The 24,458-nt window shown below is 41.5% G+C and overlaps 1 protein-coding gene across 2 annotated transcripts in view; it reads right to left on the reverse strand.

Annotated features, from left to right (window-relative positions):
• Window positions 1-4,166: 4,166 nt before the first annotated feature.
• MARCHF8 (membrane associated ring-CH-type finger 8) overlaps window positions 4,167-24,458 on the reverse strand; it is an 86,164-nt gene continuing 65,872 nt past the window's right edge. The window contains exons 4-8 of one of the 2 annotated variants that reach the window (XM_082286626.1): window positions 14,433-14,512; window positions 13,281-14,126; window positions 11,172-11,352; window positions 7,284-7,431; window positions 4,167-6,028 (exon numbers count right to left, since the gene is read on the reverse strand). In XM_082286626.1, coding sequence (XP_082142752.1) covers window positions 5,724-6,028; window positions 7,284-7,431; window positions 11,172-11,352; window positions 13,281-14,126; window positions 14,433-14,512 — 1,560 coding nt within the window. In that variant the 3' untranslated portion in view covers window positions 4,167-5,723. The remainder of the gene's footprint in view (window positions 6,029-7,283; window positions 7,432-11,171; window positions 11,353-13,280; window positions 14,127-14,432; window positions 14,513-24,458) is intronic. The other variant, XM_082286627.1, reaches the window with a different exon arrangement.

The raw sequence follows: 24,458 nt of genomic DNA on the forward strand, positions 1-24,458 counted from the left end.
CTCACCAGACACCTCCAGTTCCTGGGGACCAGATGAAAAATCCTGTTCCTGGAGTCACAGCTGTGCCATATGCTGCTGAGCCAATGCTGTTCTCTGCCTCAGAGATGGACACAATGCACACAGTGACAGTAATACTCTTTCAGATGAAAATAAGGTTTACAAGAGGAAGTAAGTTAATTTATAATTAACTCGAGATGCCTGAGCCCAAGACAAGGAACACTTTTTAACTGGCAGCCAGATGGCTTTGCAGGCTCTGTTCCTTAAACCATTTATCAGCTTTTCATCTCAGAGACTGCCAGTCAAACAGCAGGCCCTGGAAATTATCCTACCATCTCTCCAGAAGGGTTTTTTTGTATAGAGGTCTTGTTGGGTTTCCAAACTTTATGTAAGTAGCTTCATTTACTACAGCCAGAATTTCTTAACTAAGGGAATATAGGACAGAGACTTTTGTTTTGCATGGGAGACACCTCTCCAGGGCTGCAGATTTAAGATTTCCTTCCCTTCCTTACCTAAAAGAAAATTAAAAACTAATTACTACTTAAGCAGAAATGAAAAGCTTTTCTTTGCTCTTTGGTGTGTATGCCTTTGTAACAAGCTCTCTCACAGCAGCAGTTTCCTTGACCTGCTGGTTCTAGAAACGTATTCGCGTGAAACTGAAGATTTCCTCTTCTGTATACAAAAGTAATATATTCTTCCTAGATGAAAATCATAGTAATGAGCATCTTCTGCTCTGCACCTCTACACAGATGCATGTGAGAATGCTGACTCCAGACATGAAGCATTTGATGCCCCATGCAGTGTTGATTCCAAAGGTCAGATTTCAAGGCCCATGGCAATCTTCTCTCCCCACCTCCTGCATGGCAGAAACCAGAAAATTCTCCCCATGATTCCTGCATTTGAAGCCAAAGCACCTGCATTGAAGGAGTTGCCCAATTACTCCCATGGTTACAATGCCTTTATCATTATGGATCATTTTATTATCAAATTGTCATGGGATGCTACTCTGCATTGGTCTGCTACACTGAAGAGCCATCAGATTCTGTGTTTTGATCGTCATCTTACTACTGCAGAGCTCAATTTTTCTCTCCATGGTTTTTCAAACAAAATGGATACTATAATGGGTTTGGGATTTTCTGGGTTTTTTTATAGAAACACTTTATTGCTGCAGTCAATAACCCTGTGTATCACACACAAATAACCAATTACAGTTTAAGAAACTAAAAATAACTCTGCAAGTGGCAATACTGAGAAAACAAACATACATGAAAGGATACAAAACTATACATTAAGTTACTAGAAATTTAATAACTAAAAAATTCTGCAGAAGTATGAAGTGTCTTGTATAAACTATACAACACATGCCAGTGTAAAGTTCTTCAACATTATACAATTACCTATCTACAAATGTTTTATCGAAATACAAGATTAGCTGCAATTTTTAAACAGTTATCTTCTATACAAAGACAAGTGCTTTCAGTACTTCATTGGAATATACAGACACCGCAATATCTCAAAACTAAAAAATAATCACAAAATAAAAGGTCCCACTTAGAAATTTTCTTTCTGTATCTAATACAACACTAAGGAAATCCAGCCAGCAATATCCTTGCTTTTGTATTTGCCCTGTTTCACTCATATCTGAGAGGGACCCAACCCACAGTCACTGACCTCCCCCTTTTCATTGCTGGCCAGTCTCCAGAGCAGACCACACCAGAAATCTGTATCTTAACACACTTCAGCTCTAGGAGAGATTTGGACCTGGGTTCCACTTCACAATAGATACTTACTCTGCCACATAGACGGCAGAAGCAATCAGCTCCTGTGCATGGCCACATCCAGGCATCACTTCAAAGGTTCCTCATGAGTGGCAGGCCAAGCAGCCCCCTTCCTTACCGCACCAAGTGGGACTGATGCTCTGATCAGTACAGGGGATTGGCTTGCACAGAGTTACTACTGCTTCCCAGGAATTCCCAGGTACAGCACAGAGGCCCAATACTTCTCTAACCCCTCGCAGGCTCATTCAATCTTCACTGAATGCCTCCTGCTGAAGCAAAGCCAATCTCAATGACATTCGACCAGAGGAAGCTGTCCTGATGTCTGGCCATCTCTTCAGAACACATTTTAAACATCACTCCTGCTCCCAAAATACAGGCTTACAGCTGAAAAAAGTCCTGAGAATTCATAGGAATTTAAGATCTCATCAGCTCTTAAATGGGATCAACCTTCTGCAGCACACATCTGTCTAACATAATGCATGTTCATGACCTGGCAGATACATCAAATGTGACATAGCAGGGGAATTTCCTTGGCCCAGATGGTGTCTTTTTGGACAGAAGTGATGTCAATAGAATGGGAATCTGGTCAGTTATCTGGGGCATTGGACACATCAGCAAAGGCTCTGGCAATCTAGGGAAGGGATTGTGGTAGATGGCATTAAGCCTACATTCCCTCCTACTTAAATTCTGGTCTCAGGGAAGTCCCAGGGTAACCCAAGCTAACTTTGACCAAGGTACACGGACCAGACTTCTATTTCAGTCATTTCAAAAGCTGCCAGAGGGAAGTATTGGAAAGCTTGATCTAATAGGGGATTGTTGTTCCCCTTACTGACATCTGAACAGAAAGGACAGAGCTCACCTGAGATGTCATCAGTGCCACGCAGCTGGAAGCTGAAAAAAGTCAACAGTATCTTCTTGAGGACAAAGAAGAAAAAAGCACCATTCAGCATTCTCCAATATTTGATGGCACCATGCAGAAGCAGAGAACTGCATCTCCAGAAACCCACCATTAACACCAAGCAAGAATCAGCATGAGAAGTGTGACCAGCATAAATGAAACCCTTGACAAATAGATCTCTTCTACAGCCTTTCCTGGTATGAGCAATCCTAAGCAGTGTAAGAGTTTAAATAATAGGCCTTAATTTTCATTCAGAAGAATGAAAATGGAGAGGGAATTGTTAGCAGCAACACTGGCTAAAACATTTTCATTCACAAATATTTTTCCCCAAGTGATTTTGCTGGAGATGATTTTTCTTCACAAGTTAAGATACTCAGGGGCACAGCAAAAACATTCAGTACCCTGAATACACTGAACACAACCTGGCACATTCCACATGCAGCTTCCGAAACACCGAATGAGATTTTGCAGTATTTCACCCAGAATCATGTACAACAGTGACTGAAGCAGGACCAGCAAGTTACAGTACGCTGTATTGGCAATGTCAGAACACTGCTCACACACCACAGCCTCTCAGGTGTGAGCTAGAGAACAGCCAGGTTTCATACCAGGACTTGTCCATCTTCATTTCACCTACCAGCCACAGATGGGATGAGAACGTGCACAGCATCGCTCGGCAGCTGATTGTGTCCATTCTGCAGCTGTAACGTGAGCATCTCGCAGATGGGCAGGCCTGGTGCACTTGGGCATTTCAGAAAACATCATGAAGGTGTGCAAGACCTGATACTTAACCCACCTGAGTTTATCTAGTGAATCTTTCACAGAACAAAATAGAAAACAAAATGAGACGGTGTATTAACTGCGTTCTCATAATAGAAGAGGATCACCCACAGCAGAGTTCAGGAAAGGTCTTGAGTAATTGCACTTTAAATTATGGCAGGCACAGGCAACAAACTCTGAATGTGTATGGTCATGAAGACTCTGCCCTGATACTAGCAGGGTGTGCAGGGTTTGTCTGCCTGTATCACTTAAGCACGGGACATCCTGACAGCTAATACAGTACACAAACCCATGCCAGTGCAGCTTTACCAGGACTGCCCAGAGGTCTGGATTTTAACATGTCTCAAGAACAAGGTACCATGTTGTTCGTGAAGATCACAGACAGTAAGCTTCAAGCATGAAGTGAGAGGCACACGTGCTTTTCCTCTAACAGGTCTCAGTAACCACTGGGATGTGTGTTCTCTTCCCACAGTCCCTTCTCTGCCTCCTATTAAAATATTGATTTAGAAATAAATTAATATTACATGTTAAGGAAAAAATCCCTGATCTCTTACTGGTATACTTTAAGAAGTCTTAAAGCAGCTACTTTTACTATGAAAAGAATGTACCCAAAGTTGTACTAGAAAAATAGTAAGTGAAACTTGAACTAGAGCTCAGAATTTAGTTCAGTATCTCAACAAGTAAACAGAAACTTTTACCTGAGAAGTCCAGGCAACTCCTACTAAAACCAGCTATATTATCATCATTGATTTTACAGAGATTTAGATAGGGCTCAGGTAGGGAAAGTCAGCTTTCAAATGTAGAGGCCTCATGTGCTGACTTTTCGTGGGGCTCTATTTCTGCTCCAGTCACACTGAGACTTTGGCTGAATGAGGGCTCGAAGCTGGACAATGGTGCAGTGAAGCAGACTGGACAAACAAATCAACTGCAGACACCCCAGGCTTTGGGCAACTCTGTCTAAAAGTCTGCAAACAGATTTTAAAACTGTCCCTCTCTTTGCATGAAAGCAGACTAATTAAAAAGCCAGTCCCAAATTCAAAAGCACAGACAAAAACTATTCTCTGACCACATAGTGCATCACATCAGGACTAAAACCAGGCAGGTATTTTTAAATTTATCCACTTAATGTGATATTTACTTCCTACACTTGGATCTCAGCATCTCCTCTGACAACATCAAATTCTTGGGTAATTCACACATGACACAGCACTAAAGAAAGAAAACCAGTTTCAGCTGTATTGACTAAGTTTCCTTTTTTTCTATAACAGCTCACATTTTTATCAATATAGCAACAAAGCCTTTGCCAATGGTTTGGAATGAAAGTTACATCAGGTATATATGTGCAGGTATGGTGATGGTCTGACTTGTTGGGGAAAAAAAATCAAAACCAATCCCCAAAACAGAGCACTGAAACTATTGAAAACAAACACTGTACACATCCACTACTCCTCATACACAAGTCACAAGTGCAATATCCTTTGAAGAAAATTGCTCCTCAAAGGAACCCCAAAGAGGCAGAGTTTTTTAGTGTTTGGTTTAGTAAGATAATGTGGGCATGTGTTGGAAATCACAGGCTGGAATTTTTTAATTTTTTTTTTTTTTCATAAGGCAAGAGGTTTATGTTCCAGAAGAATAGATGGGGTAAAGAATGAAGAAATGTTTCAAAAATGAGACATTCTTTCAAGTTTCATTCTCATTTGACATACATATTACAAAATAAAGATTTTTAAAAGTGCTATATGCTTTTTAAGTCTCATCGCAATATGTAAAGCAAGATTTTTACACCTGTTGCCTAAGACACAATGTTAGTGGCAGTGTTAGTGGTAGATTAGACACTCTCTCTCTCATTTCCCTCACTGTCTGGGACAACCTCCTTCATCACGCATAAAGAACCGACCAACCAACCAACTGCACTCTACGCATCCTCCAGAATCACTTAAGATTCATCTTCTAAAGTAACAGACTCCATGAAGTTGGTGACAGCTCGCTAGCGGCTTGCTTGATACCAAACCCAAGGCTCATTCTACCCAATATCCTGTGGCTCTTTGATCAGCCAGTATGAGACACAAAATGTTGAGAGGTATGCAGCCATGATGACATTGACAGATATGCCTAAGGGATTTAAAAAAATTCCAACAAAAAACAAAAGTAAAAAAATTTATCTGCCAGCCCTCAGCTGTTAGCTGATTTTAAAAAGGTAGAGCAGTTTGCAGTAAACAATGATATTAAAATCTTCAAGGACATACAGAAACACCCCTCCCACCCAGAAATCAGACATGAAGGATTTCTGCAGCACAGTCTTCTGGCTCTGTGTAATGTGAAGAGTTTGTGTCTGAATGGTGAACCCCAAACGTTTCTTTGCTTTCGAAGTTTGGCTCCGTTAGTGCAGGTTTTTCAAAAATATTCTTTTTGCTAGTTTCTGGACAGTTTTGTACATATATTACTCGGTTATAAGCTTTAAGTCTCTTCCACAGCTGTATGTACACCTTGCATTGTACATACATGAACAGAAGTCCTCCAGTGAAACCAATAGCCACAACTACCAGCTTAGTCCAAAATGGCCACTCTAGAATACCTGGAAGAAAGAAAATAAAAAGAAGAATTAAAAAATGGACCAGGTCAATATCGGCTGGACTAAATTGGATCTTTCAAAAATGTACTGTAAGGAAACTGTCACGGAGTTTGGGTCATGCAAACTATTCTTAGTTTGCCATTTTTCCTGTTTGGCTTTTTTTTCCCTCCTTCAAGTCAAGCACACAGACTTCTGATTCACATATCACATTCTTCCCCACCCGAGAAAAAACCAAAACAACTGATTTTCTGTGTCTGAGCCTTGATGCAGTACAATCACAAAGTCAAAGCAACCACCAGTTGCTTGTAATATGCTTAAGTCCTCTTACACCTGTTTTTAGACTAAGACTGGATCAAATTATGAAAGGGATTCTATGGCATGGTTTCCTCTTCATAGCAGAAACATCTTCCACCTGCATGTCTAGCTGGCATGCAGTGCTCTGGAAGCCTTCTAACAGCTTCCATCCCTTCTATCCCCACCTTCAGGCTCAGCTGCCTGAGGAACAGTTCTGTGACAGCTGCAAATCTGAAGCCCAGCTTACCTGAGTAAACACATTTCAGATTGGTAAGTTTACTGCTGACATACTCAAGAAAGCTTACTATTCAAGAAGCTGAGATACCGATTGCACTGGGGTGGCAGCCACTACATGAATTGCAGTGCATCCTGTCTCAGTTATGCAAATTGGAATCCTAATATTCAACTTGAATTTCTTCTGCTTCAGGCACAATCACTCATAAAAGTTTTTCCAGCCTAACATGGCTCTCACTGATGACTAACCCACCCACAGATGACTGGGAGGAAAGAAAACCCTGTTGATTTACCTCAAAGATTTGAATTTAGGTTCCTCTTAACTTCTTCTCTTTTTTAAAACTGTTCCAGTTTTGCCCAGTTTAAAGGTAGTCATAGCAGCAAACAAATGCTTACATCCTTATCTGCAAATTTAGACCTAAATTTGCTGAGGCAGTGCAACTTTGTGTCTGGCCACAGTGGATTAGCTCTCATATCTGTGCATTTCACAAGTGCAAACTAAATTGACCTGAAACAGATTTAAAAAGCACCCACAGATTAATTCACTGGTAAACTTATTGATTTAACTACGTAATTTTAGAACGGTGCTTTTAAACAAACCCAACCCCAGGGTAAAGCTGACTAGTTTAAGTATAAAGATTACCTGCACACTTATGTTCCACATGCTCTCTGCAATCAGGATAAATAATTATTCCAAGAGAATAAGTGGGAAGATAAGCAAGTAACATACCGGTAGTTTGTCCCTGTTTAATCTCCTCAGCAGTCCTGTCTATCAGGACATAGAGAGACCACACAACGCAGGTGATGGCAATGATATGGAATGTTACAGAGCACATAATCTTCCTCCTCTCACTGGCTGTCATCTGCAGCTTCTCCCACTGGCAAGAAACCCAGAACCAGAGTAAAAGATTAGGAGTTTATTGTAGTTACTAGAGAGTATGAAAAGAGAACATTGATAAAAACAAAAACCAGGCAGGAGACGAGTTTCCTCCTAACAAGGATTTTAAAAGTCAAATGGCATCATTGCTTTGGCCACAGCATGTGTGTGATGGCTAGCAGCTCACCCTGCTGTGACAGGAGCCATCCTGGTGCTAGAGGGGACTCGAGTGCAGCTCCCACCCTCAGCACAATGTCATCACACCCTGCTTACCCACACATGGGCAGCTCCAGCACAGAGGGGCCCAAGCACTGCTGCTCCTTCCTGTGTTCCCCACTTGACAGCAGGTACCCACAGCTGCCTGCAGCTGAGTGTCACGAGTGGGAGTGCGTACCCTTGCTCAGGGAGGCATTCAATAAAACAATGGTGAAGTGGCACATGATTCAGTTGACCATGGTGTGTAAAGACACCTCATGGTGAGCTCTCAGAGTCCCATAGCTGCTGAGCTCTCGGCTCAAGGCTGTTCAGCTCTGACCTCATGCCTCTGGGGGTTTCATTCAATCTTTACATATATTTAATACCGCTTACAGCAGTGGCACTCACACTTTATTTTCAGTGTTTCAAGTGCACTTAAATACATATGCCCTAAGAATATACCACACAATTGGGGTGACAGCTTTTCTAAGCAAGAGGATGCAGCAAACTAAATCCCCAGACCTGCATCTATCAATAATGCTTATATAGCCCAAAACAAAACCACAAAATCAGGCCAATGTAATTTCAGAAAGATACAAGGAAACTAGATGATTATTATAGATGCTTCTAATATGCCAGACATACCTGAGACACCCAGAAGCTATGTTTTAAATTTCTTTTCTGTAATCTCCCCTGTGTATATGATGAAAGTTTTTGCATGTGGGACACACATCCCTTAGCATATCTGTCTGGAAGAGAGTCATGATGGGCTTTTCTCACACTTTCACAAAATATATGCTGGGACACATAAACATCTCATGCATAAAAAGGTGCATTTGATGTCTCCTAGAATAATTTGTAGAAAAAGAGGACTTCAAAAAGGAGGCATAATGTGGAAGGGGGTGAGGATGACCTGAATGATATGATTGAAATCATCCATTATGATGAATTATTGCTTCCACTGCCACAAATACAAGAATGGTTGAAACATGAGACAGAGACTTTGTGATCATCTCTGAGCTGCCAACAAACAATCTCTTTGTCCAGTCCAAGCCACATTTCCAGTTGTGTGGGCATCCAAACCTCATCATGGCACAAGAATTGAATACTTCCAGGAATGAAATACTAGACTCATGTTGTACTAGAAAGCGATATTTTTAGAAAAAGATTGGACAAAACATTTCCTTTGCACATTGTATTTAAAATAGAAAATTGCTTTTGCATCTATTCAAAGCTGTTGCCTTTTGATAGAAAGTATAAGTTAATAAAATTATTTTGCCAAAAAGCAACCATGTTAAATCTATTTGCAAATGCTTTTACAGAGCCATTAGGACTTGTGTTTTGATTAATTTATAGTTCTCTTTTTTGTTCCACAGCTTGGGCTCCCCTGCTGGACAATGCCTCCTGTGAACTGCTGGCTCCAGAGTCACCAAACCAGCTTGCACCACGTCACCTCTTCAAGAGAGATGACTGCAAAGCAAAAGAGGAAATATTCTGCAAATTGCACACTAGCCCGGAGAGGAAGCTCAAATCTGTAGGTCCCTGCTGCATTATTCTGATAACACATAATGTGGCATTTCCCACTTAAAACAGTTAGCAGTTCTGGATTTTTCAAGTGTTGTTAAAATTAAAAAAAAAAAAAAAAAAAAAAAAAAAAAAAAAAAAATCAGCAGAAAATTTAGATTTAATGTATCTTTTTTCATTTAAATTTTAAAATGGAACATCTCTCTTTTGTCTGCCCTCATCTTCATTTGAGCCATGACACATTTTGTTCTCACCCTCCTCCCTTAGTAACTTAGTGTTTGAACAGTCCAATGCTGCAATACAACTTTAAGAAGCCGAGGAAGTTTAATTCCATTTCTATCCTACAGACAAGAAGAAGCCCTATTATTTGTCCCATCCTGATCATATTCACCAGTTCCATACTTTTTTCTCCTGACTGAAAGGACACTGTAGGGGCTGAGTTGAAGATACAGAGGCGTTTTATGTTCTTGCTGCAGCTGAACCTCTAAAAGGACTCTTTAGATGTATTTGAGAGGTAAACTCCTTCTATTTATGGCTCTATCCCTACCTTCTGGCAACTTGTCTTGCTTCCCACAGATGACCTGTTCAGATATAACTAATGATGTTGAGTGATTCATTTCTGAAGGTGCACAACATTTTTTTTTCACAGGGCACAAATATTCAGAAAATGTTTCCCACCCACTTCAGGCAGAGTGAGCACAGAAAAAAAAACCAGTAGTCAACTGACAACTATAGCAACTCTTCTTTCTTTGGATTCTCTACAGTAATTTCTTTACTGTCCTATGGTTGGACTGTGCAAAGAATTGTCTGCGCAGACAACAGAGTGTATGATGACCAATACTGCAGCTCAGAGGCAACCACACTCCGTGCCAAGGGGCCACCAAGCCAAAATCTGCAGTTTTTAGAAGGCAATGATCCACCACAGTCATAAGCAAAGGACATCCTACCCACTGGACATGCTAAGCTATACACTTTGCAGACAGTACATCTCTCTAAAAATAAGTATTTGAAATCTCTCTATTTTCTGTTAGGAGTCACTTTTAGGAACTGGACAAGTTCTCGTAACAGTTTTGGGACAGCTGCAGTCAAAACTTCTCACCCTACATGATTTAGGCTCATTGTAACTGAATTTAATGTTTCTCACTTATTCTAGTTTCAGACTGAGGTTATTGTTATTGACCTCTTCCGCTTTGGTAGATATGGCAGGATTTGTCTGTGCTAAGAATACCAGTGACTTCCATCTCAAAATCCTGACCTAAGGACAACTGAAATTGAAAGCTCGGAGGATGTGGGAGAACAAAATGAGGATAAAAGCACAAAACTGGTCTCATTACCTATACTTTAAGTCACCAGATTTATGAAAGGCACTTTTCTATAAAACAAAAATACAGGTTCTAGCAACCTGAGAGTACTAAAACATAAGTCATTCACAGCCTAAGAAAAAAATGAAAACACATTTAACAGGGAACCACCTTCTACTTAAAATGTATTATTTTCACTAAATAAGTTTGATCCTTTAAAAAGAAAAGAAAAGCTACAAATTTTAACTAAATTACATTCAGGAAGTGTGATTTTAAGTAAATTTAATGTGAAATCCTCATATTTTCAAGAGAACTTAAAAGCCATGTGGATCTTAGAGCCACAAACTAAAGCAGGTAACAGATACAAAAGCCCACGTTAAAAAAAATGTTGATAACTGTAGAGTTTTGTGCTCTAAAATCTAACTGTAAATAAAATAGTCAGATTGCTGCATGCATATATATATACACACACATATGTATGTACATTTACACACAGAAAGCTGCTGTTATTAGAGCTGGATTCCAGTGATGCTGAATTTGCCAGAGTAAGTGTTAATTCAAATCCTTTTGTACCTATACAAAACTGACCAGACTTAACTAAGGAGCCACAACAACGTTAATAAATACGTGGTGGGTGCTGCAGGCTCGTGGGCACAGCCTGTTCCAGAGTGGATCTCTGTTTAATAAAGCGTGTCCTTGGGGAAGCAGGTCCTGTGCCTACCTTTCTCAAAGGCTTCAGTTTAGTCTCCATGATGAACTCATACTTGCACAGTTCACAGCATCGTGTATCCGAGCTCTTGATCCATTGCTGCAGGCAGGCCTGGTGCACAAAATGAAGACTTCCCGTACAGTGACAGGGGGTAATCAAAGGGCTCTCATCATCTCCTTCACAGTGACATATCCTGAATCAGAAGCAAAGCTGCTCATTAGGAGAAGGGGAAGCAGAAAGGATGTGGAAGAGCCATGTAATATCTGTGATCACACATGGATGTTCACTGAGGATCCCAAGACAAATAAATCAAAGGAATGTGTTCCACAAAGGAGCTAACACTAAACAACTCCATTGCTGCACAAGCACATACACAAGCACAAAATAATTAAGCACAGACACAGCTAACTAGACAGCTGCTTTCTCACAGATGAGGCACACACACAGAGCCTGACAGAAATGCAGTACCTGAAAGAAAAAATGGAGCAAGGAACGACAATGTTTCACCCAGACCAATAGCACTTAACTGTAAATAGCATTTAAACAGATCAGACAGCATTTGCCAAGACAAAATATGCACAGAGAGGTACAGCTACTCAGGTACTACGGTCTGAAATAGAAGATAAAACAAAATTCCTAAACCAATGGTGGAACAGTCCACCCCAGGATCACAAACAACTAATTTAGACAGCCTGGATTTTGCACAAGTGATTAATTCCAATGCAAGTTGCTAAGAGATAGATTCACAATGCAAAACTACAGCACTGAATCTGAACCCCAAAACACACTTACCCTAAATGGTTTTGCTTCTCCAACTCTTAGCAAGAGTTGCTAAGGAAGCATCAGCTCTGCAAAACTCCCTATTTTCCTCACAGCCTTTGTGCAAACAGCAAAGACATCTGATAAAGTGTTACTACCAGCTGCTGACATCTGATTTCCAGATTCAATTTACACACAACCCTTGGGTAGCATAAAGCATTGTGAAGTCCTTCTAACTATGTGAAAGAGGTCATGAATTGAAAGGGATGGTGAGGAGCTCAGGGAATGAATACAAGTTCCTAAGCATATGTGAAGTACATTTTGGCCTGCTGCCATCCCTATTACTGAAATCTCTTACTGATGTGTAGCATCTTGCCTCTTGTGACCTTGCTGATAGCTGGCAAGTGGAAATGAAGGAGTGGGTGGATTACAACAGCATCTTGTTGATGATAAGCCAGTACAGAACTAGATATGGTGGTAATGAGGGGGGAAATCAAATAATATTGGCAAGTAATAACAAAACCAGCTTTAGGAAGTGCTGTTAGGGAGGAGAAAGACTAGGATAATAAAATGCTAGGTAGAGGGATTGGACATTTGCTCCTGTACGTGATGACTCTTGCTCCTCAACCACATTTTGGAGGTTGGACAGGGCAGACCTGCAGACAAGTCACCATGAAGACAGTCCAGATCTTGTTGTTCCCACCACCTGTGCACACAATTAATCCTCTGTAGCTGGAATAAGGACACCCATTGTTTTTGGACCTCACATTATGGACATCACACAGGCCTACCTCTAGCAGCCAGTGCTCAGATCCCCTTTGACCAAAGCATCCAGGAAGCCCTTACTAATAGAAAAGTGTGGTGGGATACAAACTGAGAGGCAAAAAAAATTCTAAAGCTATACTGATCTGATCTCAGAAGCAATTTTCAAGCAGTCTGTTTTCCTCCTGACTCCCACCCTCTGACCAAACCATCAGTGTTGTCAGGACAACACATTGCTCATTAAAAGCTAAGACATGTTCAGCTTGACCTTTATGATGCGTAGCTGAGTCTCTCATAATATTCCCAGTGTGGGCACTGATAAGAGAAAAATACCATCTCAGAACCCCAAACCTGAAATAAATTTTAAGATGATTTATTTGACTCCAAAGGAAAATATTTTGCTTAGTAGCCTTGTTAAGTGCATCAGAGGGGTGCAGGACAGCAGAGAGAAGGCTGCATGCTTCAAATCACACCAATTGTATTAGCAAAGTGACAAGGTAAAAGAAGAGACAGAAACAACACACAAGGGCAGGGGAAAGCACAACAGTCACCACTGCACATGGAAGGGTTCAAAGGTAGGTGGTTCTCTGGTAAACCAACCTGCAGGTATCCCCCGATGTGGACACAGGGGAGAGAGGGGGTAACTTTTCTGAGAGGGGGGAAGGGCAGTCAAGGTCACTGTCCTTCTCAACTGAACAGAGCGGTGCCCGCTGCTCTTTTGTTTTGAGTTTCACTGAGGTGCTGTCCTCAAAGACGTCATCGTCTCCCATATCATCAGAGCAGAAGTCCGTGCTTTCCACCAGCACGCTGGAGGATTTGTCAGCTTGGAAGTGACTGGAATAGCTCTCCAGTTCATGAAATTTATGCAGGCTGCTGATGCTGGAGGTGTGGGAGAAGGAAAAAAGGTAACGCAACAGTTTTTTGCTCCTTGAGGTGTCATGGTCCACCTTGTCCTCCAGCAGGGGGATATGCACAGCGCTGTGGTTCTCTGCTCCTCCCGATGCACTTGAGTAGTTGGAAAGGGAAGGGATATAGGAGTGCTTAAAATTGCTAAAAGAAAGAGGCCTGAGATTCAGTGGTTTCCTCTCTTTAAGATGAAATCTGTTAATCCTTAAACACTGCTCTTGGTTCGGGGTCAGTTTGCCTTCAGAGCGTGTTCGCTCCACATAATCAAAGCACTCACTGGTGCTCTGCGCCTTCTGGTCCACGTCATTGAGGGACTTGGAGAATTTCAGAATGCGGGTGGGCTTTACATTCTTAGCAGACCTGAGTGCCTGGCCCCGATCCTGCCCACGGGAGTTTCTCTTTGCTGCATGTAACGTGTCCTGACAGATTACTGTCACAGTGACCCCTTGTGTCAGAGGGCTCTGGCAGTGCGGATTTCTCAAGACAACAGCAGACTGCACTGGACTGTGATGACAACACTCAGAAAACACTGCACTGGAACTGCATGCAGAACAGTGGAATAAAAGCACAGAAAGTAAAAAAACTATTAAAAAAGAGAACACGTATAATTAATAGTGAAGAAATGAGAATTACAGCTAGTGTGGGAATGGCAAACATAGCGGGGCCAAACAGTCAGTAGGATTTAACAAAGCAGTGTTAGACAGCAGTCGAGTCAAACAAATGGGATGCTTTATGTGGGAACCCTATATCACTTACTTCCCCATAAACATGCTTTTTCAGTTTTGCTTTTCCTTAATCTGAACCTCGCCTGAGCCTCACTGTAGCTACGCAAATAGCACACTTTACCTGCAGATGTCCTGGTTGGATGGTGTAACAGAAGTCCGAGAGAAGCTGTGAGGGGCAGAGACAGAGGTTGGACTTCCAGCCTGCAGTGAAATTAAAACAAACAAACAAAACCCTCAAGTCAGGAGTCAGTATGCACAGCAATCACCTTCAGGGTGAAACACAGCATATGGAGTCAGATATCACTCTACAGCAGATACTCAAGGGCTAGTTGTAAGAAAGTGACTTTACTGTTAAATGCGAGAAAGGTCGCATAGCTTCATCCCTGGAGAAGTAGTGATCAGAACAGAAATGTTTTACCCCAAGGTCAAATGCAGACATCTCTGGAGTGGAATCTGCCAGCAGTCAAACATTGCACAGAACAATACCTCAGGACATGAGCAATGCTACAGTAATTAAAATAATTAGATAGAAGTGTGTGTATAAACTAGTTGGAATTTAGCTACCATGTAATAGCTAATCCTTCCTCTTGCAATGATGGCAAGAGATTAGAGGCTTGGGGTTTTCTTCACAAAACAGAACTGTCAGTAATTCAGTAACTCAAACACAACCTGAGGATTTATATTCCTTACTAGCACATGCACATGAGCACCATCTGCCAACCCAGACCATTTCCTGAAGTACTTTCTGTACTTTGGGAGGCCTTTCATACTGCTCTTAGTTGAACAGGATATTCCATCTACCTGGACAAGAGGTGTGGCAGCAGTCATATTCGTAAGTCGCAACAAGAGCACAGTGAGAAGTAAAATTGAAGAATTAAGAATTAGCTGAACTAACTCAAAAATATAAAGCGAAGCTATTGGCATATTTAACACTTAAAAGACAAGCCTCTAAAATCAATGTGCTAAGAATGAACGTTGTCTCAGAGCTGTGACTCCACTGGCTGTTATTGAAGATCTTTTCTGCTGCTGTATTCTGCACATCACTTCGACAGACTTCTCAACTCTACCTGGAGGTTTTGGCGAGGAGGAGACCTGCATCAATAACCTCATAATAGAGCGTCTTTAAACCTGGTCTCCCATGTTCCACAGCTGCTGGACAGGCTGCACTGCTCACCCACTGCTGCAAAACACTGCTTGCATTTCAAAATTCAAACAAAGGTTTACAGCTCTTTTGATCTGCACAGCAAAGCCTGAAACGCAGGAAGGAACAATGCAATCAGCAGAACAACAGAAGTGTCAGCTACATACCGGGCTGCACAGAAACCAGCACAGCCAGCAGAGACCTGGGTCAGGCAACTGCACACAGCCAGACCAGAGAGACCTCAAGTGACAAAAGGTGTGCTGCCACAGAAGCACGCTGTGCCCATGCTTCAGCTTCAGCTGACACCAGAGCTGCTCAGTCATCCCTGCTTTGGTCATGCTGCAACACACACTGTACCTGTCTTTGGACTCTTCAATTCTATACTTAATTTATTAAAAGTCCCTATTGTATATTTAAACAAGGCTGCCACATGCTTTTTTGTACTGTCATAGCAAAATCAAGGTTCCTTGTCACACATTATACGGTTATCTCTTTGTGAGAGAAGATACATACACATGCTACTTTATAAATATAGATAAAACAATCACCTTCCTTGTCACAGAACTCATCTTTTAAGGTTTTATTTCTCTAGTCAACAGCACTATAGACAGCAATGTATTTGCCCTCACATTGCGACGCCTCAGGTGCAGAGAGACTGAAAAAACAGTTATCCATTTACAGCTGGGTCTGAAGGAATCAAAGACAAGACTCAACCAAGACTCAGACACACACCTCTTAACCCTTAGTAAGACACTGTAAATTATTTCCCATCTTAACCAGCTGGGTACATGTATAGAATAAAACCCAGCAGAAAAACCTTGGGCCAGAAAGCAAACTGAGCTATGTTATGACTGTGACAAAACAAATTAAAGACTAAGATCAATTACTGGCTTTATCCTGGAAACTACAGTTCTCTACATTTTACTCCACTTGCATGTGCTAATGATATAGGATTCTGATCATGCAATGATGTAAATTCAGGTATTTGTTGGAAATTTGTTCTCTCTTTGATGCTTAACCTCTCCTAAAAGCAGGTACACCTGACTTCAAATCCTATCTTTTAAAAAGGGTTTGTGCAGTAATTGCTTTTTTTTAATGGAAAGTCTGACAATTTAATGAAAGATCTGACACTAATCTGCTGATAAACTGTTTCACTCTGCAAATGAAAATCAAGAAAATTCAAATAACAAAGTAGTTTAAAAGACATATTGAGCAATCATCTAAAAACAAAATATTAAACCAGTAAAACAGCATGTTGCATTCTGCGATGGAGACAGAGCTATATATTGTTGGAAGTGAAGTCACAAATCAATTAATATATCTGTCTCAGGTTTTACATTACGAGCAAATCACAGAAGGTAACCTTCTAAGAATTAATCCAATCTCTCAGCTGCTTCAGTCTAGCAATGAACTTTTCAAGAAAAGGACAGCAGAATATATGATGTGAGAGTCTAACAGTGGATGACTAGAAACAGTGATCCAAAATTTCCCTTCCAAAACCATGTTACTGGCTTCTTGATCCAATTGTCTGATAAGAAGAGTGTTAAAGTCCTGCCACTTGGAAAATCAAAAGTCTGGGATGAAAAAGAAAGTGTGGAATTTCACTTGCATTTCAAGCTTAGTATTCTGTTTCTAAATGCCAGCACTGTTCAGGGTGACTTGCAGAAACTCAACGTCTGAGGCAGATTTCCTTTCCCCCCTTTCTGTTTCAGAACAAAAGATACTTTTTGCCATTTTCATACATAATGAAAATGCAATCAAAATATGAACAGAAATTAACACACTTGGATAGGCACCACAAAAAAGAACAACAAAACACTGGAAGAAGTTATGCCCCAGCCTTGGTTCAAGCTAATGCAAGCTGTGGCTACCACTAAAAGCCATGGTTCGATGAGCCTCCAGTCATTCAGTCTGTCCCCCTTTCATCCCATGCTTTTTGTTCATGAAACTATTTAGAGAGGTAAAACTGATCATTGCTTTAATGCCAGTCACCTCCCTAGGAACACTAGTCAGTGAGGGCAATGAGTCTCTCACAGTGAAGCACAACTGCCTGACAAGAGCACAGTAAAATGCAAGCTGCTGCCAGAAGCCTAAGTACCAAGTTCTGCCAGATCTACATGCAGGCTACATATAGCTGCTGCTGGCCAGTCCTCCCAGCTCACCTGGGTCTACTGACTCAGACTCAGACACAGCAGCTTTCAGGCACAAAGGTGCCACAGAAAAGAAGAAATACAGGCAGCCTTGGAACAGAGCAGGGCAAAGAAGAGGCGGTGATGGGTGAACGGAACAGGCGGATGCAGCTATCTTGGTGCTCTGATGCTGCTCCCACGCAGGGCTCAGCTCTGAAGAGGCTGGGAAAATGCACAGTCAGAGCCTTCTCCACTCTGTAGCTTCTGGCACACACCAACCTTACTGCCCCAGCAGCAGCCTCCCCAGGCAGCAGCACCTTTGGCCAAACTGGCTATTTATGATGGCAACAGTGGCAGCAGGTTTTAGAGCACTCCTCATAGGAGGTTTCCGCCATGCTCATGTGTGACACGTAGCCTAAGCCTTGACAGCCTGAATTTGACCCTTCTAACCCCATAATCACTTGCTGAAACTCTGTGGACTGTCATGGCCTTCGTGTGGAGGAATATCTAAGCCTTGGAGCCATGTGCTTGTGAGTTACTATGTACAGCCTGACTGGTTGCCTAAAATAGCCCAGTACTAAAGGTCAATAGTTAGTTAATTGTGTATATTGACATTCCCATCTAATGCAATTCACTGAGGTCACAGCATGGCCTTCTGCACTGGTGCTCAGACAACCACAGCAATTCTGAAGGTAACAATTCCTGGAAGCCTACAGTTCTCTGAGGGGTTGCCAGCAGGAACATACACATTTTTTTATATGCATATATACACATATTATATATGTTCTTATTCTGACTCCACATAAACAGTGTTATTTATTGGTGAGAGAACTCAGCCTTTTCTGATTACATCCTTTTGATTACATGTTGCACACCAAAAACCAAAAACCCCACCCTTCCTAAGAAAATAAAGGCATCTTTGAAGTGAGCCATAGTGAACGTGCCAATGGCTTGGGTATATTTCAAGACAAGCTGCTTATTGGAGATGACACTTCTGAGTATAGTTGCTGTTGTCCCACTCTGGGCTGCACTTCAGTACTAGCAATTATATCTCATTTTAAAGAACAGGGCCTGTCACATTCTAAAAACTTTATTAAATTATTCACTGAAGGTAAAAAATTAGAAACAACTCCAGTAGAATTCTTCAACTGATTGGAAGTCTAAAGGAAGCAAAGAAGGGTTTTTCCCCCATACCTGTGAACTTTGTCATTTCTAGGTGCAATATGAATAGGAACAATACTGTGACCCTACTACTTGTGCTAGAAAAACATCTAGAAGTCTCAGCTAAGGATCTGGAACTAACATACTGAGAACTATGCACATTTAACAATAGAGCACACCTCTCCTTTGGGCAGACAAAGAGTTCGAGAAAAGAAGCTCCATTTTAATTCTTTTATCAGAAGGAACTTCAGAACAAGGAGCTTCAGGAAAATACAAATTTAGCAACAGAGCAAGGAGCAAAACACTCCACAACCCAAATTTCAACTTGGCATTTTGATTATGGGCTTGCCTTTATTTTATGCTCTCTTGAGTACTTTCAGTAAATACTGTATTCCATGTACATATTGGCTGATGGCTCTTGCTAAAGTGCACTGCAGTTGTATGGTCTCTGAAGTTCATCTGTGGAGCAGATGTGGTTGTGTCACTGCACTTGTGCCAAAGGAGGCCTCCAGCCAAGGCAGCAGTGCAATGAGACCAAACTGTACTAACCTGACACCTGAGATAGGCCAAACAGGCCGCCCGTGGGCAGACTGGGTGATGTGACCGGCAGACAGCCCTGCTGGCAGGCTGTTTTTGAAAGCTTTTATACCAACATGGCAGAATCAACCATCAGCAACTTCAGATCTTCTCCAGTAAGTTCTCCCTACCAGATTCATGACATACTGACTTCCAGTGCATATTAAAATCAAGTGTCTTTAGAGTGGGATAAGATAAATTATTAAAATGGAGAGTGGTTAAAAAACTGGATGGGAGATGTGGGAAAGAGTCATCTGAAAATTTCAGGATGATCAACACCATGTAATTTTGGCAACAATTTGACAGGAACCAGCAGTCAGCTGCTGGAAGAACCTTCTTCCATACTTTATGTAATGTATATGACTATAATTAAAATTATGTCTAGCAACTGGAAGCAAAGCTGAAGTCAGCTTTCCCTTATTATTTCTAAAGAAATCTAAAGGAGGATTCTGTCGGGAACTTTCTCTGGATTCCAGGGCTGAAGACACTAGAGAAAGGAGGCTATCTATCCCTTCAAAACCTCCCCAAGAATAATACAATCTGCCTGTAGCACAGGAGTAATGTTGACTAAAGCCAGTAACAACTGCACAGGTTCTGCAGGGATAAGAAGAATAAAAAAATTTATATGGCTATTTGTCTTTAAAAATCTTCCTCAAAATACCTTGACTGGACTGAGGGAACAAAAGAGGAAAGGAAAGGATTCCTCCATTCCTCCTTAATGGGGTGCCTTCATACCTATATGATGTAAGACTCCAGCCCCAGGAGAGGGAATATCACAGCAGAGGGAGACTATCACATTCCTTACAAACATGACTGCACTGTGCCCCAGCATGAGATTACTTCTCTTGTACTTGGGGAAAGAGTATACTTTCACCTTCACACTATACAATTTTTCCTGTCTTTTCCTTTCCCCAATAACTCAGTAGAAGGTTCTTTTTGAGCAGCTTGCATTTCCCTAGCCCCAGGCTCATGTACCTGAACAGAACACCTCCAAGAAACAGTTCTTTTCAGTAAGCCTTGGTCTTCTATAGACTATAGGATCGCTAAGCTCTGCAACTGAAAACCTGGACTGCTTTTCTACAGACAAATGCTCACTGAATCCATTAAAGCTTCAGGCAGCAGTGGACATGTGTATTCATATGCTTTTCTAAATCTGTTCCAAGCTGATGAACAGCCTAAATGGATTTTAAATTTCATAGCAAGCTTAGGCTACCACTTTGTGTCTGCACTAGCTGCTATTCATCCTAAGAATAATCTAATACTTTGCAGTGTGCTTCTGCTCAAAAGATAAAACTATACAGAAAAGACAATGAAAAGACAAAGCATTTACATTTTTTAAGGAGTTCACTTTTGATTCCTTTGCTGTGATCCCAGTATTAGCATTTTCAAAGTTTATCCCTTGGAGGGCCACGAAAATAAGACTACAAAGTGCTTCCCCTTTACATTAGAATCAGCCCTGCAAAGTAATCAGATGACAAGAACAGCACACGGATGACCTGAAGGGATTTCCAGACATCACATCATCAGTTTCAGGATATATCAGACACTTTAAAGGTAAACAGTACCACTAATTTGAGAATAACTGTTTAGAGACCAGCTTTGTAAGTGACCTCATTTCATATGCTTGTAAGCACAATTCTTCTATCTATGAACTGAGGGCATGAATTACCACTACGGTGAAAATCCCTCTTTTAGCTGCTCCCAGTGACTAGCTGTGTTTTAGGGTCAGTTTCTCCTATATTTAGAAGATGAAGCTTCTATAAAGCTAAATTATTTCTCAGTGGGGCTTGTATGATGAAGGCAATTCGCAGCAATACAGTGGCTGCTTGGAAAAAATGCTGGCTTAGGGTAAATAGCCAGGATGTGGATCTGGGCTGTATTCCTGTGTGCCAACTGGGGTCATTTCAATCAGCATCAGTGCTGTTTCAGTGTCTGAACAGGGCAAGTTGGGGAAATCGGGCTGTGTTCAAGTCCCACGACTGAGTCAATTAAATCTGCCCTCGATGATATTTTTTTTCATTTCAAAACAAACAGAAAAGATTTCAGAAATTCAAATGTTTCCCGTGTAGCAGATTTAAAAGGAGCATTTGAAATATATACACCAAAAAAGCAAAGAAGGGCCTGGAGGAATGCCACATCCCCCAGTGTGCAACATACTGCACACAGCCTAATGGCACCATCTGAAGATCCTCCTACATCTTATTCCCTGCTCCTTTTTCTGCTGTTTCTGGCCTCCAGCCCTAGCCAAGTAGTCAGGTGACTGCTTTTTCTTGGCTTGGTCACATGCACTAACATCTCTTTTGCCCCTCTTAGCATCTGCCTCTTGGAGAACTGTCTTTTTGCCCCTTTATCCCAAGGGACAGCTCCACCTGGCCCCGACACTGGGGATCTATATTCAGAGAGGTTCTGCTACCTCTACCAGCTGATTTCATTTTCAGTAGCACCATCTGTCTGCCTCCCTCCTTTATCACTTTTAGCCCTTGGGCATTGCTTTCCTTGGTCACAATAAGTAACACAGCATCCTCTCTTGGCTGAAGGCTGAGTTCTGACTCAATGCTTTTCCACTCAAATTGCACTGTGCAACTGAGAGCAGTGGAAAGATACACAGTAATAATCACAGAGGGTTCGTAATGACGTCAGCACTAGTAAGGCTTTGAATCAAGTGGCAGTGCCAAGAATTTGTAGCAGATTTGCTCTGTTGCTGTGCTGTAAGCTAGATTTGGGTGGAAAAACAATGGCTGAAAGAGTCAGTTGCAGAAAGCATGATCATGATTTCTGTACACACACACACACCCCCCAACACATCTGGAAATGCAGCATGTAATTGATTTAACCCAATTTTAGTTAAAAAGCTCCTCTTAAAATGGTGTAGGATCAACAAGTTCTGTGGATTTCAGAAATGACTATACAGGCAGCCAAGCATTTCCATACTTACTCCTTTACATGTATCCAGTCTGCCTTATTGGCCAGGTTGCTATGGTATTCTGAACAATAAAAAAAAAGGGCATTTTCCTATTAAAACTCACAACTAAAGAAAGATTTTCCACATACTTAAGCTTCCATGCAGCATACCACAGTCTTTCCTGATCTGTCATTTGAAATTGCTTGCAACAGCCAAAGCACCTGTTGACCACAAAAAAATTGTTGCAGTTCAGCACTGAACTGCCTGGAGGCACAAGGCAGCATTCAGACATGTAGGCAAATCAGGTGCTGATTTCACTGGTGGGACTTGTTCCGGTTTGGTCAAATTTAGAGATATATTCTCTGAGAGAAGGCACAACCACCCCTCCCCGACCAGGTTCAGGAAAAAATAAATTTTCCTCAAAGGAAAGAGATAAAAACTGTTTATTTAACAAACACATGGGAAAAGGATAATAATGCTAAATAATAAAATCTTTTGCTGTGAAGAAAAAAACCTCAGAAAGTGTTACTCCCTTTGGTCTCCTCAGAGCTGGGACTTGGCCCAGGGCCAGGCGCTCAGTGCTCAATGGAAAGTCCTCCCAATGTGTTCTGATATTGAAGCAATCCACAGAAAAAGGGAAAAAATCCGAAATTCCAGGGAAGGAAAAAAGTCCAACTCTCAGTCTCTCTCCGGAAAAAGAGAAAAAAAAAAAAAAAACAAACCTGAAAAAAAATTGGCTGAAAGCTGGCTGGGAAAAAAAAGTCACTATCTCTGTGTGACCTTGAACAAGCTGCAAACTGCTTTGAAAAAGTTTTGCCCAGTTTTTTTCCTTCCCCCTCTCAGGCTCAGTTTAAAGGCATAGAAAGGCACAAGAATTAATTTCTGGGTATAGGGCAGCAATATGGGATACACATCATAAAGTCACCCCAAGGCAGGACTTCCACACTCTGCCCTTGTTCAAACCTATCTCCAGAGTGGAAGAAGGTGTACAGAATGGATCAGACAGAGGTGACACAGGAGCAGTAAGAACATAAACACCTCTGGGAAGCTCATTTTGCAACCAAAAAGTCTCCCCCAGTTAAACTGGCAAGGTTGACTTTTGATCCCCTTGAGAGCTTTAGCAACACACAGCAGTCATGTTGAACGTTTCAGTGCTTCAAGATGAATGTAAATATTGACGTCTCATTTGCCAGCACTTCCAGGGAGAACTTTGCCAGAGTGCAAGGTCCTTCCCACTGCACTGCCACACTACCAGTTCTTGATGAATTAAGAATGAAGCGTGCAGATTCGTGTGGGGACCAAAATGCTGCTGCCAAAAGGCTTGTGCTGATTTGAGACACTCTGGGAAAAGTACAATGACACTTAATGGCAAAACTACTATCTCTGCTGAACAAAACCTGAAAATCCAATTAAGGATCCCTACGAACATAAGAACCAGGGTAAAAAGGAACAAGCATAGTCCCATTTTAGAAAAACCCACATGAGAATTTATACTCACACAGTTTTTATTTCAAAACCCTTTATATGAATGCATGTTTTCTGATGCCAAATGCAAAACAATCTCATACCAATCCACGATAACAACACCTTCAGCTTGGTCAATACCTTGTGCACTGGGCAGCTGCCCTGCTCATTGTTTAGGACACCCAGTGATCCTGTCTTTTGGCTCCAAAGTGAAAGCTGTCTGTGCCTATATAAACCATACATTAAGTGCAGACACTGTCTCCTCTGCTGGAGGTAGTCATGAACAGGTCCCTAGATCCAGAAGTACCCACAATAGAAAAAGGGGACTTGAACTTGTCACAGCGATAATGACTCAGTCTTTCATTAAAAGTAACTATGAGCAGCCACTTAAAACTGTGGCAACAAGCTGAAGCTTATGCACCCCGTGAAAAGCACTGGGCAACCAGCACAGCCTTGCTTGCATGAAGGCTTTAAGCAATTGTACTTTTGTAAGCAAAAAGTTGTCAGGCTTACAGCTTATAAAATATCTTATTTGCAATGCAGAAGTAGGGTATGTATTGCAATAATTATCTTGGATAGAAGATACCTTTTCCCTAATGGCATAACAAAGCAATTATGCTTCTGATGTGCCCACTGCCTATGCTGAAGAGTGACTAGAATGGGTGGAGCATCTTCTCTTACATGACCAGGGTCTATAAAATCAAACATTTAAAAATACTTACATAGTCATGTCCTGGTAACAAGTTCATGGCACTAGAAGTGCCATGTGTCGAA

This window comes from Coloeus monedula (genome assembly GCF_965178545.1).
Source record: "Coloeus monedula genome assembly, chromosome: 8".
Taxonomy (NCBI): Eukaryota; Metazoa; Chordata; class Aves; order Passeriformes; family Corvidae; genus Coloeus; species Coloeus monedula.